At 40.0% G+C, this 20,468-nt stretch overlaps 1 protein-coding gene across 3 annotated transcripts in view; it reads right to left on the reverse strand.

Moving 5' to 3' along the window:
• The window catches only part of tsnare1 (T-SNARE Domain Containing 1), a 302,770-nt gene that overhangs the window by 105,192 nt on the left and 177,110 nt on the right, over positions 1 to 20,468 (reverse strand). For all 3 annotated transcript variants that reach the window (XM_030750077.1, XM_030750074.1, XM_030750075.1), the window contains exon 9: positions 6,755 to 6,827. In XM_030750077.1, coding sequence (XP_030605937.1) covers positions 6,755 to 6,827 — 73 coding nt within the window. The remainder of the gene's footprint in view (positions 1 to 6,754; positions 6,828 to 20,468) is intronic.

Raw genomic sequence — 20,468 nt, forward strand, 5'->3', positions numbered from 1 at the left:
CACCAGCAAGTTGGATGATCTAGGACTCCATCCATACCTGTGTGACTGGATCTCCAACTTCCTAACAGACAGACCACAAATAGTGCGGGTGGGCAATCATGTCTCATCCACCCTCAATCTCAGCACTGGTGCCCCACAGGGCTGCGTCCTGGGCCCCCTGCTTTAATCACTATACACGTACACCCACGACTGCGTGGCCACTTCCAGCTCTACCACCATTGTGAAGTTTGCTGTTGACACCATAATGATGGGCCTGATCTCAGACAATGATGTGGGCCTGCTAGCAGGAGATAAAACACCTGGAAAACTGGTGCCAGGACAATAATCTTCTGCTCAACGTCAGCAAGACAAAGGAGCTGATTGTGGACTGCAGCAAGAAGCAGGAGTGGTGCTATCAGCCTGTACAGAACAATGGAGCCCTAGTAGAAAGAGTAGAGAGCTTCAAGTACCTTGGAGTACATAACTCACAGGACCTGTCATGGTTTTACCACACCAGCTCCACAGCAAAGAAAGCTAAATATTTTGTTACCTTTTATATGACAAATAATATTTCATTTTGTTTTGACTATATATTTTTAATTACTCCACTTTCATTTTATCTCAGTGTGTATTCTGATTATATTCTTGATTATACTCTTTAAATCATCCTATTATATCCTCATCTCGTGCTATAGTGTAAAGGTAGTCGTCAAAGCATTTCACTGCTAGTTGTACCTTGTATGTCAATGCATGTGACAAATATATATAAACCTGATTGACTTAATTTGAAGCAGTCTGCATGCCTAGGTGCTTGGTTTTATACACCTGTGGCCATGGAAGTGATTGGGACATCTGAATTTGTTGATTTGGATTGGTGAGTGGATACTTTTGACAATATAGTGTATTTACTCTCTGGAGCTTGAAAAAGGCGACTGGACTTCTTTTTGTTTCTTGAAGACGTTTCACCTCTCATCCGAAAGGCTTCTTCAGTTCTCAACCAAATGGTGGAGAGACCCAGGTATTTAAACCCCTGTGGGCGAAGTCCCCTGGAGGTGGTTATGACCCTCTATTGTTCATGTGCGTAAACACATGTGCCTAGGTGTGAAGGGAGGCGTGGGTCATTTCAATCAGTGGTTTCAGTTGAAACCAATATAGGACTTCGCTCCATTGTTTCCTGTGGCCTATTGAGGTCATTGGAACAAAGGTGTGAATGGGGGTTGAGACGTCTGGGAAGGGAGCTCAGGACAGCACTGTAAGCGGGGGGAAAGTTGGTGACGTAATCCACCTCCTCTGTTCAATGATGGTTGTTCACAGTGGACATAGATGGCTTCTTTCACTCCTCTTTCAAACCATCTGTCTTCCCTGTCCAAAATGTGAACATTGGCATCCTCAAAAGAGTGCCCTTTTTCCTTCAGATGCAGATGTACAGCTGAGTCTTGTCCTGTCGAGGTGGCTCTTCTTTGTTGTGCCATTCGTTTGTGAAGAGGCTGTTTGGTTTCACCAATGTAGAGGTCCGAGCACTCTTCAGTGCACTGGACAGCATACACTACATTGCTGATCTTGTGTTTGGGCGGTTTGTCCTTGAGATGAACCAGTTTTTGCCTTAGGGTGTGACTTGGTTTGAAGCATACTGAGATGTCATGCTTGGAGTAAATTCTTCTGAGTTTCTCTGACAAGTCTGCCACATATGGGATGACAATGTTGTTCCTCTTGTCCTTCTTATTCTCTGTAGTCTGTGTTTGGCCTACATTCCTGTCCATCTTAGCTGATTTCATGAAAACCCAGTTGGGGTAACCACATGTTTTGAGGGCTTTCTTAATATGTGTGTGTTCCTTTTGTTTCCCTTCTGCCTTAGAGGGAACACTTTCTGCCTGGTGTTGTAGGGTCCTGATCACCCCAAGTTTGTGTTCCAGAGGGAGGTGGGAGTCAAAAAGGAGATACTGGTATTTGCCTGTGGGCTTCCGGTAAACTTCAATGTTGAGGCTTCCATCTTCCTCGATAAGCACTGCACAGTCGAGGAATGGTAACTTGTTATCTCTGGTGTCCTCCCTGGTAAAACATATGTATTTATCCACTGAGTTGATGTGACGAGTGAAGGCTTCTACTTCTTGGGTTTTGATTTTGACCCTGGTGTCATCTACATATCTGTACCAGTGGCTAGGTGCCATCCCTTTGAAAGAACCAAGAGCTTTACTTTCCACTTCCTCCATGTAAAGGTTGGCTACAATGGGAGACACTGGGGAGCCCATGGCACATCCATGTTTCTGTCTGTAGAATCCATCATTGTATTTAAAATATGTTGTGGTGAGGCAGAGGTCTAAAAGTGCACAAATCTGATCCGGGGTGAAGCTGGTTCTGTTCAGTAAGGAATCGTCTTCCTGTAGTCGTCTTCTGACGGTCTCCACTGCCTCAGTTGTGGGTATGCAAGTGAAAATTGAAACCACATCAAAGGACACCATGGTTTCATCTGGATTCAGTACAAGATTCTGGACCTTGTTTGTAAAATCTGTGGAGTTTTCAATGTGGTGGGGTGTGTTGCCAACAAGTGGTGATAAGATGGTGGCGAGGTGTTTGGAATTGTTGTAGGTGACTCCTTCTTTGTGGATCTTCGGGAGTCCATAAATGCATGGAGTAGTTTCTCCAGGGTACAGGCGGTAGAAAGGGGGGCGGTCAATGGCTTTTTTCCTTTTCAAGTTGTTGCAGGCAGCAAATGACTTTTTTCTTGTAGTTGCTTGTGGGATCACGTCTCAAGACCTCATAAGTATTGTTGTAACTGAGGAATGTAGTAATTTTGTTGTGGTAATCCGATGAATTCAGGACAACAGTGCACCTCCCCTTGTCAGCTGGCAGTATGGTGATGTTTTGATCCTTACTTAGGGCTGTGATAGCCTTCTTCTCCTAAATGGTGAGATTGGATGGAGGAAGTCTTGCACTGGAGAGAGTGGCTGAAACTTTCATCCTGATCTGTTCTGCTTCAGGTTGGGATAGTTTGTTATTTCTTATAGCGGTTTCTGTTGCTGTGATGAGGCCTACTATGGGAAGCTGTTGTGGGGCTATGGCAAAGTTGAGTCCTTTGGCTAGCACATTTTCTTCTGGTTTGGTGAGGACCCTGTCTGATAGGTTCTTCACCCACTTTCCTTGGTTTCCATTGCTTATTATGGTGTCGTCCTGTTTGTTAACAGATGAATGGTATGCCTTGGTTTGCAGTTTGAAATTTAAGTAGTTGCCTTTTTTCAAGCTCCAGAGACTACTATGACCTGGATGACTGAGAATCTACACAGACACAGTGTATTTACAAAATTCTGTAGTCAAAGTTGCTTCTCTGTTAGTGGTACAAGGCTTGATGGTATGCTTATTTTGGTCTGCCTAATCTTGCATTGACACAACTGATACAGTTTTCACCAAGTGTTTTAGTGGTTCATGCACTGCCCTATTAGAAACCTTCAGTCTAGCTATTATATATATATATATATATATATATTTTTTTTTTTTTTTTTTCCCTGCTCTCGGTGGAGATGGACGCATTTTTCTCTTCTCCCCAACCTTCCCTATCTACCCCTGCTTTTTGCTGCTTAGAGCATCTCTTCACACATCCCTGAACTGGAAATTAAATTGTGGATCTGGTCAGCTGGTCTCTCAACACTACTGATGGCCAAATTCTCATCACGAGGCGATTGGGAGAAGGGGAACCCTCTTTCCTCTGGTCCGACTACACACCCGGCTGGCTATGTTATGGATTCCTGTGGTGATGGAAGATAACATTCCTGGCTGCACTGTGTGGACGTGGCATATATATTGATACCAGGATTTCTTTTCCCGAATTGGACCTGGGGATACCAGGTATCCGGGCAGCTGTTCAGGCCCTAGTAAGGCTGCCTATGAAGGATGCAGAAACAGTACGAACTCAATCAGACTCAGTAGAGCTGAATCGAAGTGGATTACATCTGGAGGAGTGTTGGAGTCTATGTTCTGCGTGGCGGAGTAGAACCAAATTCGGATCATTGGATTTCTGAGAGGTAACCAGAAAACTGTAAGGTCTGTCAGCAAATAGTTATGACGGCCTGAACCAAAACAATTGCACTATTTGGAATTTGGCTCCCAGACGGCCTTGGATGGCTGTATATCTAAATCGTCTCCTGGAGATGTTTGTAAACAGATGCTCTTCACCCCCGCCCCGTGTTGTGACCTGTATGAACTAGTATTCTGGCAACCAGGGCTGACTATACCATATTATCATGAACATTATCATGAACTGCTGGTCTTGGAAGCTGTGTGGCCATCTCAGTATCCTGCTCGTCTCCGCTGGCAGCCCCTCCCTACCCACCCTAGTGCTCTCCAGGATTTAAATGTGCACATTGCTTTGCTGAGGTGTTTTTTTGGAACCTCGTAAGGTGTTCATAATGAACACAGTACGAGATGATTTTTTTGAACCTACCTATCCCAGTGTATCTCTTTCTGTTTTCCTGCTAAAGGTAGCGCCGGTAAAATGGCTGCATGACCTCAGACACCTGTTTGTGTTTGTCTCTATGTTTGTATTTCTTGGATGGGTGTTCTGTTAACTGTAATTTCCCCATTGTGGGACTAATAAAGGTATTCCTATTTGTATTCGTATTCGTATATACTGCTCAAAAAAATCAAGCCAAAAGCATCAAGCCAATCAAACCTCTGGGATGTTGATCTAGTCAGGTAAGTAGCAGATGGGGTTGTTAATGAGTTTCAGGTACTTTGGTGTTAATGAAATTAAAAGCAGATGCACCAGAGGGGCAACAATGAGACAACCCCCAAAACAGGAATGTTTTTTTAGTCTCAAGAGCATGGTAGAGATTCCAGGAGACAGGCAGTTACTCTAGGAGAGCTGGACAGGAATGCAGATGGTCCTTAATCCATCAACAGGTCCAGCATTGGTTCTTTGTGCAAGGAGGAACAGGATAAGCTCTGCCTGAGCACTAAAATTGAGCTAAATCCAATAGAAAACCTCTGGGACATTATGTTTCGATCCATCTGACACCGCCAGGTTGCACCTCAGACTGTCCAGGAGCTCAGTGATGCCTTGGTCCAGATCTGGAAGGAGATCCTCCAGGACACCATCCGTTGTCTCATTAGGAGCATGACTTGACATTTTCAGGCATGCATACAAACATGTGGGGCCATACAAACTACTGAGTACCAGTTTGAGTTGTAGCAATGAAATATTCTACATGAGGGGTAGCCTTTTTTTCACTTTGATTTTCAGGATGTCTTTGAATTCAGCCTCTGTAGGTTCATCATTTTAATTCATCCATCAAACAATGTGGCATCCTTTCATTCCTAACACATTACCTAGTCCATACAAATATAGATATCAGGAATTTTTTCCCGTTGAGCGCTTATGTTTTCAAAGTTTTCCTTTAATTTTTTTTGAGCAGTTTTTAATGCTGAGAAAGCTCCTTCTTTCTCAGAATAACAATTGAACGATTGACACCTTGACTTCGTTTTGATGCCTTGTTACTCCCATCACAATGCTACACAGCAATCCTCTGTTGGAAACTTGAGACACAGCCAAATAACAGGTAAAAAATGGCTACAGTCTAATTTAATTGATGAAGCCTGTGATGGGTTGATCAAGTCCGCCTGAGTTTCATCTGAGCTGCTTCAGCTCAAGCAAATCTGAGCTTTGGTACAGAAGGGTAAACATAATATAAAGGTATAATCTGCTTCAGCTTGTTTGATGACCTAGAAAATGAACAGAATCTGAAACTTTATTTCAAATTTTGCATTTTATTTACATTTTGAGTGTAGTCTTTTATCAGTGTGAAATGATTAGGTACTTAACATTCAGTTGCATGTGTGGTTAGGTTCTCTTCTAGCACTTTACATGGATTTCATGAATTCAACATATCCAAATCTTATAGGAACTACAAGAAAAAACATAGAAGACTTAATTTGAAAGCAACATTGTTTCATTTCTTTAAATATGCATGTTTAGCAGCCTGGTTGATTTTAAAAGGGTAAAGACAAATACAGTTTTGGTTTTGTGTGTTTCATTAGATTTGTTGCCAGGAAATATATTTGTATATATATTTTATGACAATTACTGCAGACCCTAAAGGCTAAAAGTTTAAATTAGCTTCCCAGTTATTTATTTGGAGAAGCAGGCACACTGTAAATGAAGTGATTCTCTTCCAACCACAGCTTAAACTGTGTTAGCACAAAGACTACAGCCCAGCACAATAACCTCAATTTGGAAAGTCATCCACCTTTCACTTCAGGAGGATCTTTCACTTGATCTTAGAATTGATCTAGAACCAGCATTGCAGCAACATTTTTCAGGTATGTCTTTTCCCCTGTGTGGCTGACACTGAGTAAAAGCTAATTCTCCACTGAATGTTCATGATGGAGGCACACATAGCTGATGGCACATTTGTGACCCAGCAGAAAAGCCTTTATATCTGCCCTATATCTTGTGTTAAGTTTCATTCTTTTTGCCAAGTCTCCATCACTGCAGGGAGTGGAGAGCCGTTTACAGATATCAGGGTGTCTAAATGGATTTTCTCTAACACTCTACACTGTTTTTTTTTTTTTAACCCACATCATTTTGTTTCTCATCAGAGAATTTGTCAGCGTGGCAGAGAGGTGGAGGTTAAAAAGTTTGTTTTGCCCAGCAGAATGTTCACGCTTAGGGTTTTAATCAAGCTCATCATATTAATATGAACTCACAAAAGGTTATCTTTGCTAAATTAGAGTCATCAATGTAAATATTCAAGACACACACATAAAAAACAAAACAGTATCTTACCTATTGTGTCTCCTTGTTCATGAACCATGCATGCCAGATCCTTCATGATTTGACTGACATCCAGCATGTCTCTCTACAGAGAAATCACAGGAGATGCTCATGTTAAACAACTGTGCATATCAGTTCATGACAGACAAAATGCTCTTTTGGAGATAGGAGATGGCTTGATTTTTACCACATTTGTTCTTATTAGATTTTATCATCTTTATTACTTGAGGTTGAAACCAGTTGCAAAACATTATAAATACTGAATAATGCTCATTGAAAAGTCACACTGCATATGTAAGTAGGTAAATAAGCTTAATTATGTAAAACAGATCTGAGGCATCACTGCAAACAGTTCGCTCAAAAATCCTGGTGCTAACCTATAATCAGCTAAATTATCCTTAAGCTCTTACGCTGCTCTATTAACTGAACTCCTTCTAATTCCACACCACCAGGTATTCCACTGTCTTCTGGCATTTTTTTTTTTCATGAAAACAATATATATGACAATATAGAATTCAATTCTATATTGAATTCTATATCAATATATATATTAATTACAGTAAGGTCATCTAAGTGTTAGATATAATATTATCCTAAATCATTAAATCACCTAATTGCTTCATATTTTCCAATGAATTTCAAGAGATGGATGCCAGAAACAATGAATCAGTTAAGTTTATCACAAAGTGATATTCTTTACAATAATAATAATTTAACTGCAGAAATGCATGTATTTTGTTGGATTTTCATCAAAAATCAAGAAAAAAAAATCTAGCGTGCAGCTCAAAGGCCTGATCAGTCAATCAACTTTACACAGGAAATAATGAAAAACATGATTGTGCAATATGGTTTGTCTTTCAAATGGACAGAGATCTATCGAAGCCAGTTTTGACTGATGTTATTTACAATTGATTTTATTTGAAAAATCAAAAGAAACTGTTGTGAGTTTTTGGGAGCCTTAAATGCTTTGCACAAGGCCTCAACTATGAAGGATTTCTAAAGAAAATGTAATTCTAATTCAATTTCCCCCTCCCTTTAATTTACAGTGGATTTGTGTCTAATCCTAAATGTTTTGTGCTTGGGTTGTCTAAAAGTAAAAGCAGTTCAAAGTTTTAGTTCAATTATTCCACTGTCAGGGCACAGAGCAAACTAGTGCAGCCATGGCTGACTGCAGCTAATTCTCCACAGTCTCCGAGCTTTGAATCTGCTCTCAATGTTTCAGCTCAAAGCAATATGAAAGCTTATAAAACCTCTGTCTATCTCCTGCTCACAGGTCCTCCCATTTTCCTCCATTATGGCACCATGCAATCACAGCTGCGTTTGTGTAGCCTAACCCACTGGGCCATCCATCACAGGTGGCGGAGTTTGCTGTGGAAACTGGCAGCCATCCTGCCACTTGGCAAAAACCATTTGAATGGAGAAAAAATGGCCCCTGGCAAAGCTCGTGATGCTAAAGACTTTTTTGCATTTATCTTGAGGCAACCCTGTCCATCACGCTGTAATAGAATAACAAATTTATTTTACCTGGCAAAGCATTGGGCAATCAGGGCTCATTTCATCATAATGACAGAACAGTGTGTAACCAATTTAGCAAACAGCATGTGGATGTGAACAGGCATAGACAGGGACACACACACACACACACAGGTGGGGTAGGGGGTGGGGGTGGGCTAGACCCCTGCCTGAGGGCTGAGTGGGTGGCCAGGCTTAGAGCCAGCACTGTGCCCTTTTCCATATTTCATGGGCTTTAAATTCTGCTCATGAGCAATCCAGCAACTACTGGATACTGGCACTGGGCTAGGAACCAGGCCTGGGGAATTTGCTATTATGTTTCCAATAACAGGTTTACAACAGGAGGGTTTCTTATCATACAAGCAAAGCATATCAGGCCTCCTTTGAGCTTCTGCTGCAGTTCCTGTATCGACCCGAAGGAGCAGGGAAAGCCAGTAAAGTGTTTCTTTGACACCTGTAATTTGGGTCACTTGATCTTGACAAATGAAAGATTATACACTATTTGGCTTTAATTTCAGTCTATTTGGTCCTCAAATCAAAATGCAGAAACTCAATTGTTATGTGAGAACTCATTTGAAAATAGTTTTTAAAACTACAATAGTTTCACAGCTCTGGTAGACTCAGTGGTTTAACTGACCTGACCAAATGGAAATCTTAAAATGTTGTGGATTGAGCAAACTACTGAGAAGTGAACCAAACAGGCTGAATGGAATAACTTTATCTACAACAACTCCAAAGTCTTTTAAAGTTGATTTTGTTCCCCCATGTTGATCAGCCTACATAAAGGATGTATTAATATCTTTCATAGTGGCTTTTTTACCCAATTGTAAGGACACAGTGTCTACTGTTCACCAGAGGGATACTTCACCATGTGCTTTATTCAGTGAAAGGCCACTAATCACTTTACACATGTAGGGGGTACCAAGACTATAGGAACTGCACTGGAATCAACTATTCTGGCTTTGACATTCATCACTTGATGGCTACTTTGCATATTTTTAAATTCTGTTTATTATACAGAAAAAATAAAAAGCAAACCCAATAAGTAATGTTTAACTGAATGCTAGAAACTACTCACTTTGTTTTTCTTATATCAGACTTGGATCATTTTCACTGTATATACCACAAAGCAATTTTCAAATGTGTTATTGAATTACAGAAGTGCCATGTTAAAATCCATGTTTCAGTTCCTGTTAAAACCTAAAACAGGGATTTTCAAGCCTCTTAGAGGAAAAAGATTTTCAAAGGAAACGCTTGTTATACTAAAAGTAACTAAATATGCTTAGTATAATTTGTACACATACCACTGAAAATATCTGAATTCTAGTACTTATTTGAGGTATTTGACATTTTCTGTTGAAAACCGATCTATTTTTGGATCAAAGATAATATAGGTGCAAGTATTAACGTAATATGCTGTAGATCTAACATCATCTTAAATGGAAATTTTCTCACCTTTCAATTTTTTTTGTTTTAAAGGGAACCTATTATACTTTGTCCGTGTGACACAGTTTTTTTAAAACCTTAGATATTGGAGTTCAAAACTGTCATTTTTTTTCTCATTATCTTTTAGTTAAGCTGTTTTAGCTCTCCTTATACCCACTGGATTCTCATTCTTTGAGCCCTGCAAATGGAAGATTTGAAAAACAGGTGGGTGGTGCTTCTGTGCTCACAGCCAAAGTTGTGTGCTTGAAATCACCAATGATATCCACTCTTGATAATATCACACAGATCCAAGAGTAGAAAAAAAATCTGTGGAATGAAACTGAAATGAAATGTAGAGAAGCCTGAGGTGGCTCACAAAGATTAATTGTACATCATTTGAAATTTATCAAGAAAAGCATAACAGGTCCACCAAAACCTCTCAACATCCCCCAAGTAATTGCCAACCTATCTAGGGTTAGAGTTTGGGTAACATCCTTTTCTTTATATACAGTCCACAGTCCACAGCAATGGCCAAAATGTCTGGCAGTGGTGCCACTGATTTATTTGTCAATACTGATAAAAGCCATCACTGAAATAAACTCTCAGAAATAACCTTGCCATTTACTACCACATCTGTATCATCATAATCTAAAGACTACATGACTAGCATATAGACATACGTGTAACAACCACATAACAGTATATTTTCCAGAAAATTAAGTACTTCTCCCAGAAAATTATTGCAATCACACATGTTTTGCTATGCACATATTCATTTCCTTTGTGTGTATTGGAACAACACAAAAAGAGGGGGAAAAAAAAGACAAAATCAATATAATTTCTTGCTAAACTTCAAAAATTGGCCAGACAAAATTACTGGCACCCTCAACTTAATATTTGGTTGCACACCCTTTGGAAAAAAAAAATGAAATCAACTACTTCCTATAACCATCAACAAGCTTCTTATACCTCTCAAGTGGAATTTTGGACCACTCTTCTTTTGCAAACTGCTCCAGGTCTCTTCCATTTGAAGGGTGCCTTCTCCCAACAGCAATTTTAAGATCTCTCCACAGGTGTTCAATGGGATTTAGATCCTGACTCAGTGCTGGCCACTTCAGAACACTCCAGCACTTTGTTTTCATCCATTTCTTTGTGCTTTTTGAAGTATGTTTGGGGTCATTGTCCTGCTGGAAAACCCATGACCTAGAATGCAAACCCAGTTTTCTGACACTATATTGCCACCCAAAATCCTTTGGTAATCTTCAGATTTCATGATGCCTTGCACACAGTCAAGGAATCCAGTGCCAGAGGCAGCAAAACAACCCCAAAACATCTTTGAACCTCCACCATATTTGACTGTAGGCACCATGTTCTTTTCTCCGAAGGCCTCGTTCTGTTTCCAGTAAACAGTAGAATGATGTGATTTACCAAAAAGCTCTATCTTTTTCTCATCTGTTCACAAGACATTGTCCCAGAAGGATTTTAGCTTACTCGAGTACAATTTGGCAGTCTAGCTTTTTTATGTCTCTGTGTCAGCAGTGGAGTCCTCCTGGGTCCCCTGTCATAGTCTTTCCTTTCATTCAAATGTCAACAGATAATTCGCACTGACACTGATGCACCCTGAGCCTGCAGGACAGCTTGAATTTCTTTAGAACTTAAATGGGGCTGCTTATCTACCATCCGGACTATCCTGCGTTTCATTCTTTCATCAATTTTTCTCTTCGCTCCACCTCCAGGGAGATTAGCTACAGTGCCGTGGGCTGCAAACTTCTTGATTATGTTGCACACCGTGGACAAAAGAAACATCAAGATCTCTGGAGATGGACTTGTAACCTTGAGATTGTTAATATTTTTCCAAAATTTTGGTTCTCAAGACTTCAGACAGTTCTCTTGTTTAGTGTGGCACACACAGACACAAAACGCAAAGATTGAGTCAACTTCTCTCCTTTTTATCTGGTTTCATGTCTGATTTTTATATTGCTGGGGGTTTAAACACGCATCAAATGCTTGAAACAAAGTTTTTTAACCCACAATTTTGAAAAGGTGCCAATAATTTTGTCTGGCCCATTTTTGGAGTTTAGCATGAAATTATATGGATTTTGGCTTTTTTCACCTCTTTTTTGTGTTTTTTTTTCCAAAACACACAAAGGAAATGAACACGTGCATAAAAAACATGTGTGATTGCAATAATTTTCTGGGAGGTGCCAACATTTTCGGCCATGACTGTATAGTATTTTATTTATTCTATTTATTGGACTGGTTCTTATATAGTACTTTTCAATTCTATTTTGAGGACTCAAAGCGCTTTTTAAAACATACCTTGTTTACGCAATCACAGATCTTTCTATGGCTAAGTGCTTTCTAACTTTCTATCAGACTCCAACGGTTGCATCGGAGAGTGACTTGGGGTTCAGTATCTTGCCCAAAGATACTTTGGCATGCAGACTGGAGCAGCCAGAGATCGAACCACCAACCTTCCAATTAGTAGGTGACCTATTCTACCTCCTGAGCTACAGCCACCCTTTCTATTCTATTTATGGTGCCTGACATAATTCCCTCTTGTCATATTCATGTTCAAGAACCTAGTGATATAAAGCACATTTGTTTTTATTACTAAATAATCTGACTTATACACTTGTATAAGTGTGTGCGTAGGAGTGAGTGTGTGGGGTTGTGAGATATTTCACGTTTGGCGTGCACAGCAATTTTTTTGTAATTCTTTGGGTGAAGTTACAATAAAGCATTCTGATCCTGATTCAATAAACATTGTTTCAACCATAGAAATGTGTTAAATAAATACATAATAAATAAAATAAATACAAAAACTTAAGTGGCAATTCAATTCAAATCATTCATCTATCCATTCCCATGCCACTTATCCTGTTAAGGGTCGTGAGGGGGCTGGAGCCTATCCCAGCTGTCATATGGCAAGAGGCAGGGTACACCATGTACAGCCTGTCGTAGGGCGAAAGTTTTAAGCCTAATCTTAAAACTAGAGAGGGTGTATATCTCCTGAATCCACAGAGGAGGGGCCTGAAAGCTGAAGGCTCTGCCTTCCATTCTAGTCTTAAGTATCCTAGGAACCACAAGTAAACCAGCAGTCTGAGAGAAAGTGCTCTATTGGGGTGATATGGTACTATGAGGTATTTAAATAAGATGGGGCCTGATTATTCAAGACCTTGTATGCTAGAAGAAGGATTTTAAATTTGATTCTGTATTTAACAAGCAGCCAATGAAGAGAAGCCAAAATGGGAGAAATCTGCTTTCTCTTTTTAGTCCATGACTACTCTCTTTTTTAAGGCTGAATACAATAACTTTAATTTTATGTAAATTTGAAAGCAGGAAATTAGAGGCCATCCAGGCCTTTATGTCTTTAAGGCATTCCTGCACTAATTGGTGTGTGTCATCTGGCTTCATGGATAGATAAAGCTGGGTATCATCTGCATAGCAATGAAAATATATGCTATGCCTTTTAATAATATGGAGGAAGGGATGTATAATGTAAATAGAATTGGTCCTAGCACAGAACCCTGTGGAACTCCATAATTAACCTTAGGATGTGCAGATGACTCCCCATTTACATGAACAAATTGGAGTCTATTAGAAAGATAAGATTCAATCCACTGCAGTGCAGTACCTTTAATACCTATAGTATGCTCTAATCGCTGAAATAAAATGTTATGGTCAACAGTATCAAAAGCTGCACTGAGGTCTAACAGGACAAGAACAGAGATGAGTCCACTGTCAGAGGCTGTAAGAAGATCATTGGTAACCTTCACTAATGCTGTTTCTGTACTGTGATGAATTCTGAAACCTGACTGAAACTCTTCAAATAAACCGTTCCTCTGCAGATGATCAGTTAGCTGTTTTACAACTACTCTTTCAAGAATCTTTGAGAGAAAAGGAAGGTTGGAGATTGACCTATAATTAGCTAAGACAGCTAGAACAAAAAGCTAAGTGCATGAAAGATATAATTAGTGCCACTGCTAAAACATTTGGTCAGGACTGTATATGTCAAAGACCCAAAGACAGCATATCTAGAATTAACATTAACTTGGCTTTGTCCTTGACTGCTGAATCCTCTAGGGTTAGGAGCAGGGTCGGGGGATTATGTCTACCCCCTTTTATAGATACTGTTTGTTGAAAATACCAACTGGCTTTTAACAAAGAATAAATAAATTCTATGTAGAAATGTATGAAATGCCAACTGAAATGAACTTCCAGTTTCTGAAAATGTTGATGTGGATAAAACAAAAAGGAATGCTAGATGGTCTTGGTAGAAGTAAAGATTTTAACTAAGTTGTCACTGGTGATGACCCCAAGCAAAATGTACTTTTTGGAAAAAAAAAATATATATATAGTTATAGCTAATTATAGTTTTTGATGGATGTTCATTAGCATGATTTTTTTTTTTTTTTTTTGTCCCCTTAATGCCAAAACTTGAAAGAATAAAAATTACATTTTCTGATAGCCGGCCTCAATACTCCTCCACATCAAAAGGAGTTAAATAAGTAAGATACCTCCGAGGCGCCTCCTGGATGAGGTGCTTCAGGCATGTCCTACCAGGAGGAGGCCCCAAGGTAGACCCAAGACACACTGGAGAGATTGCATCTCTTCGCTGGCTTGGGAATGCCGCAGTTTTCCCCTGGATGAGATGGAGGAGGTAGCTGGCGAGAGGGAGGTCTGCATTTCTCTGATTAGACTGCTGCTCCCATGACTAGCCCCAGATAAGCGGCAGAAAATGGATGAATGGATATTCTGATAACATAGGTTTAGGGTTAGGGTCATTGCAGAAAATGACTTAGACCTCCAAGGGTATAAGTAAAGGGCATCCAAAATTCTGGCTCATCCCATTACAACCCAGTGCTTCATTTAAAGGCACTTTATCTTTCTTTCTCGCTTGTAGGGGTATTTTGCAGTTATGACGATATTTATTTCTGTTTAAGGGCGCCCATGTGGATACTTCATCCCAGGCTGTCAGATATAGGGGCATTCAACAGAGCCCTTCATTCTGACTGAACCAGAACTAAGTCAGCTGTATAGAATACAGTATGTTTTCTCCTTTGTGTGAGCACCTTAGAGGGCATTTTATCACGTTTGCTCTTCTGTAATAGCATCTTAGAGAACCCTAGTGCATTGGCATTTGTGCAGGTTCAGCTGAATTTTCTTTCTGTGCTTTCCTCTGTACATAATGTTTTTCATCAAAGTCAAGAAAACCTGAAAGGACGTCAGTTTTGACATAATTCACTAAATCTGCACCAGCTCCAGAGGACAGTGCTCTACAGCTCACCCTGACCTCACCTCCCACTGAGGTGCACATGCAAAAACTGAACTTCCTGTATAGGGATCAATAAAGTGTCACTGAACTTTTGATGCCACACCACAATTCTTTATGATGATAGCCAAAGAATCAGACTCATCCTCAGTTCCAGAGCTCACCTCTGCCAGTCCTCTGACACTGTCTGTCAATCCTGCTGCTCTTGTTATTGTGTGACTGATGAAAAGAACATACTTGAACAAATGTAAGCCTCTGAGGGTCTGTATTTTCATGCGACTAAAATGTCAGACTGCAATTCAGACATCTGTTCCATCTGACACTGGAGCCACAGCCGAGACAGCAAAAACACAATTAAACTTGAGGCCAAGATAAAATAGTCACAACAACCCAGCCAGCAGCATCTGATTGACACCTCAGTCACTGGAGCCGCATGCCTCGCATTTCTCCAGTCATAAAGATGTTTCTGATAGTGCCTGATATGAACACGTGTGGGAGAGATTGCAGTTCGATCCACAGCTTTGCAACTTGCAGATCATCTGAAAGAGGATGGGGAAAAGGGGCAAAAAAACCTCCTCTTTTCTGATACTTTCATGCTTGTGTTACCAAAAAATTGTTCTATTTATCCACACAGATAGCAGCAGAAGAGTCAGTCTCTTGTGTGATTATTTTATTCTGGTTCTGTTTTTATTTAATTGGTCTGCACAGTTTGATTCTTTAAACGTATCATCAAAATGAGAGTGATTTATAGTCAAATATATGATAGCAAACTAGCCAGATACAGACTGATTCTCCCAGGAAGTGGTTCATGCAGACTGCCGTTTACAGTGGCTAGCACTGTGCACACGAACATGTTGTTCAGTCTTTCACTGCAGGGCAGTTACTAGAGGTTTCCCTTAGTGCCTGCAGAGGGAAGTATAGCGCAGCAGAGTCCTGTCACTCTGTCAGCCGTTTTAAGGCGAACCAGCATCAGTAAGAACCGATTGAGCATGCAAGTCAGCCACGAGGAGGGGGAGTGCCAATAGATGATATGACCTCTGAAGAGGCGTCTGGGAGATTTAAGGCGTTTTCACACCTATTTCGCTCAGAGAAGTTACTTGGAACTCTGAAGTGCTCTCTCCCACTTAGTTTGCTTCTTTTGGCCAAATGTGAGCGCAGCAATCAGAGCGAGACCTTGCTGAAAAAGGAGACTCTCAGTACATTCCCAAGCCAAAGTGTCACCTCCTCAAGACTCTGAACGTGATCTGAATCTAATCAAACTACAGTGAGAACACGTCGCCATATGTTGTGTATTTATGTGACTGCATTCGATTTATAACAGGGTTCCTGAAAGGTGTCAGGTCTCCAATCACAGTTTTAGGTCTAGCTAAAGACTACATTTATAATTTCTGTTAGTATGAAATACAGCACCTAACACACTCACAGTGTTAAGGATGAGGACAAAGATGAGTTAATATGGAAACATTTTGCACTGTTTAAGATCAGTTGTTTATAGTTCTATACTCAATCTCAAGCTATACTGTAGTCAAGTATAAGTGTTATTTACAGAAGCCGAATGTTCCTAAATTAAGAATACAATTTTAATTTTAATGTGACACCCCACCAATGTTATAGCTCTGTCCAGTCTGCAAAAATCACCCTGAAACTTTTGCTTGTCGTATTCAAAGTGTAGGAAAAAGTTAGAATGCCTCTCACAACCTTTACTTATCTTCTGAATAATGTTTAATACCAACCTTATAGCCAACCAGGGAAATATTACTTTTTCTGGTAAGTTAATGAGGAAACTGAGATCAACATACTGTGACTCCAGCATTGTTGAGTTTTTATAGCTTTGTTGGCACTGAAGGCACTTGGTTAAACATGATAATCTCACTGCACTACTATAGTCACTATGGACTTTTTCTCAATTAAAGAATGACCAGAGGATGACCACATGTTTCACAAAACATCAACATCTCCCAGAATGTCCTGTTATCTTTTTGTCTCTTCAAGTCTCATACTTCTTCTAAGTTCTTATCCAATAAGTAGACCCATGATCAAACTGAAGGGACCCTAATCCTCCTAACAGTGGTCCATGACATCCAGCCATCCATAGATCCATCCATTTTCTTCCACTTATCCGGGGCTGGATGCCCAAACCAGCTAAACTGGCTCCTTTTGATGTGGATGAGTCGAGGCTCTACTCTCAGCCCCTCCTGAGTGACTGCACTCCTCACCCTATCTCTAAGGGAGAGCCCAACCACCCTACAAAGGAAGCTCATTCCCACTGCTTGTATCCAAATATCTTTTGGTCACTACCCAGAGCTCATGACCATAGTTGAGGGAGTCCAACTTATTACCGTTAACGCGGACCAAGCTTTCACTGCAGTTGTATACAGACTGAATGGCTTGCAACAACAAGCCAGACGCCCCATACTCCCCTAGCAGCCCCCACAGGATAACTTGAGAGGCACAGTTGCATATTTTCTTCAAGTCCACAAAACACATATAGAGTGGAGGGGAGAACTCCCACACACACCTGAATATCCTTGCAGATGCTTAATGGGTCTTTTGGCTGCTCAGGAGGCCAGCCAAAAGACCCATGTCAAAGGCTGACCTCATCAGAAGCCTGGACAAAAAGGCTGACTGGAGAAGGTGGAGCCCCCCTGGAGGACCCTTGGGATCCCAGCTGAGTTTGAAAAAAAGCAGAATTTTTCATTAAATTAAGGACGGTCTGGCAAAGAAGTAGAAGCCCCGTGGAGCAGGCTTTGGTAAAGAAGCAGATCTGTCTGGCAGTTCTGTCACAGGAAGAGACACAGAGGAGGCCTCTCTGTTCTCAGGAAGGATATGCCAGCAGATTGAGGAACACCAGCTGACTCAGGAATGAATGAAAATGCAGCACCAGAAAGCTCAGAAAAAGGGCCAGGCAAGGTAGTCCCAGGTGGTTCAGGAACTGTCTCTCTCTCTCAGAAACTTGGGACTCAGAGACCAATTCAATCTTTTAACTTATTTATGTAAAAATAAGTTTTCTTTCCAGAAAGCTGTAGTGTAAAGTAACTTAGTAAACATACTCAGACTTGGCTTAGCTCATTATATAGTAGTAGACAATTGGCAGTTACTTTGTAGCAATTTACATTAAACATGTTTTGATAATAAATGGTAAAACCTATTGATGAAATAGCATTGTTCCTAGAGAGGTAATTATGCTGGCACTGAGAAAAAATAAGAATGTCAAAAGCTCTTAATTTCTAAACCAGATGTACAATGAAAACATTTTAATAATACCAACAGTGTTAGTCTGACAATTCTAGGATTATTGTTTCCCTTTGTTTGTTTCACTCAGTAATTCATGGTTATTTGAAAGACCCTGGAGTCTCTTTGTAAGTAAGGACTCTGGTGTGAAAAAGAAGAGAACAGACAGAAAAGGAGGTGTTACAAGTTACTGTTTTCCTAACGATGATGAGTTTTGTCTTTTTTTTTTGACAGGTTACAGCTATTAAAATGCTTCTCTTTTAAATTCACATTATACTGCAACTACTATTACTACTATTGCTATATTTAAAAGGTAGTATTTGGGCCTCAAAACTATGGTAGCAGAGAGAGTGGCAAAAACAGACTAACATTTCCAAATCAATAAAACAAAGTGATAGAGTTGAATGACAGACACTTATTGTTCACAGTTCTGTGACTTTGAAAGTTATTCAATTCTTCAGTTTTGTTAGCGAATTAGCTGAAAATTATATAAACTTATTTGTGATAGATTACTTCTAGTTACCCTGTCAACGTGCAAATGTCATAATTATTTTATTTACTTTATCAAAGTAAAGAAACTTATTAAATATGATCTATTTTTGATTACTTTACTAACAAATGCTTATACTGGACAAAACACAGAACTATCATGGCGGTCCTTTTCTGACTTCTGAAGGAAAATTGGGTTGAATTTTGAAAGGTGATTGAAAGGTGGCCTTGTTCAGTGCCTTGGCCACCTGTTTTGCTGGAGGCATGGCAGGTTGCTGACAGCAGTGCACTTTGATTTGAATGACAGATGAAAGTTCCAATCAGTGAACTTATCAAAAACAAATTTCAACATTTGCACACATTCTGACAAATTAACAGAGCTTGACTAGACATAAGGACTGCTCCATGTGAGCCACTCTACCCAGTCTTGCATGTTAGTTGTAAATGGACTGGTACCTGTGGTACTTGTAGGGCCCCCCCGACCCCCCCGACACACACACACTGACACCTTCTGTCAATGCCTGAACACTGTTTGTCTAACATTCAGGACACACAAATTGGAGAAGTCGGGGATCAATCCACAAACCCTCTGATTGGTAGATGATTCATTGTACCACCTGAGCTACATCAGTCATGTTGTCAGATGAATGTTAAAAAAAAGGCATTCACCCAGAATGAAAAGATGCCAAACAACATAATGTATCTTCTACATAAAAATTTTTACTGAGAACATTATATTTATATGCAACCCTCTTTTAATCACTGACATTTTCATTAGTAATTATGTATTTCTAATAATACCTGTAGCTGATCACTGTATAACTTGTGTAACTATTTTTACATTTTGAGTATATGTATACAAAAAACCTTGTTAAATGTGTGTTGCTTTTTTAAAGTTGCAATGTTTTGAGCTTTTAATAAGTGACAACCTCAAATTATGAATAAAGTCAACCCTTTAGTGCCAAAAACTGCCTTTCCTCTTAATGGCCACTTCAGACAGGCTCCAAAAAGAGTCAGTCCCACAGACTCCAATGTAAAATGTCCAAAGACCATTTCCAATCCAATTAAAAAAGTATGTGAAGAGCCTGCTAGGGAAAATATTTTGGGCCTCTATGGATAGCACTAATCAGCAAGTCTGCGTGTTGCATGTACATTAAACTCTTCAGATACAGCTAGATACAGCCCGTGAACAAACTTGCCAGCATAACACGTCACCATTTTGTCCAAACATGGTCACATCTGGCCAAAAACAACATGGCAATATCCAAAATGCTAACGTTGCAGCCTCAACATGTGATGTCCAAAACCAGTGACTTCATGATGGCAATCTAGTCTATGGCTGTCAAGGCAACCATAATTTTCTTTTTCCAAACATGTAACCAAAATAATACATTCTTATTAAATGCTTCCATAACTTCGATTATTCTCTGCTGCATACTTAATATTGTCATGGCAGCATTATAAAAGCAAATGAGACTGGTGGTACTGATGTTTTAGTGTGTCAGTTGCTGTTTGTCAGGTGTAGTCTGGTTTAGGGAGCACATCAGCAGACTCTGTCATGTCAACTGTGATTTGGCAGCATTTGGTGACATATTTGCTCTCCACAGGCAGATTAGTCATTGTTCGCTGTCAACGCTTGTCATTTCTGGTTTCTTTTGTTCCTGCTGACCAATTCACAATTCACATGCTAAGGAGTTTGGTGCGACTCTATGCTCCTAATCAAACCTGTAGACAGATCGGTTTGAGGTTTGAGGTGAACTCAGGTTGAGCAAAGCAACAAAGCCTTTTATGTAA

Source organism: Archocentrus centrarchus, chromosome 16, assembly GCF_007364275.1.
Source record: "Archocentrus centrarchus isolate MPI-CPG fArcCen1 chromosome 16, fArcCen1, whole genome shotgun sequence".
In the NCBI taxonomy this organism is placed as follows: domain Eukaryota; kingdom Metazoa; phylum Chordata; class Actinopteri; order Cichliformes; family Cichlidae; genus Archocentrus; species Archocentrus centrarchus.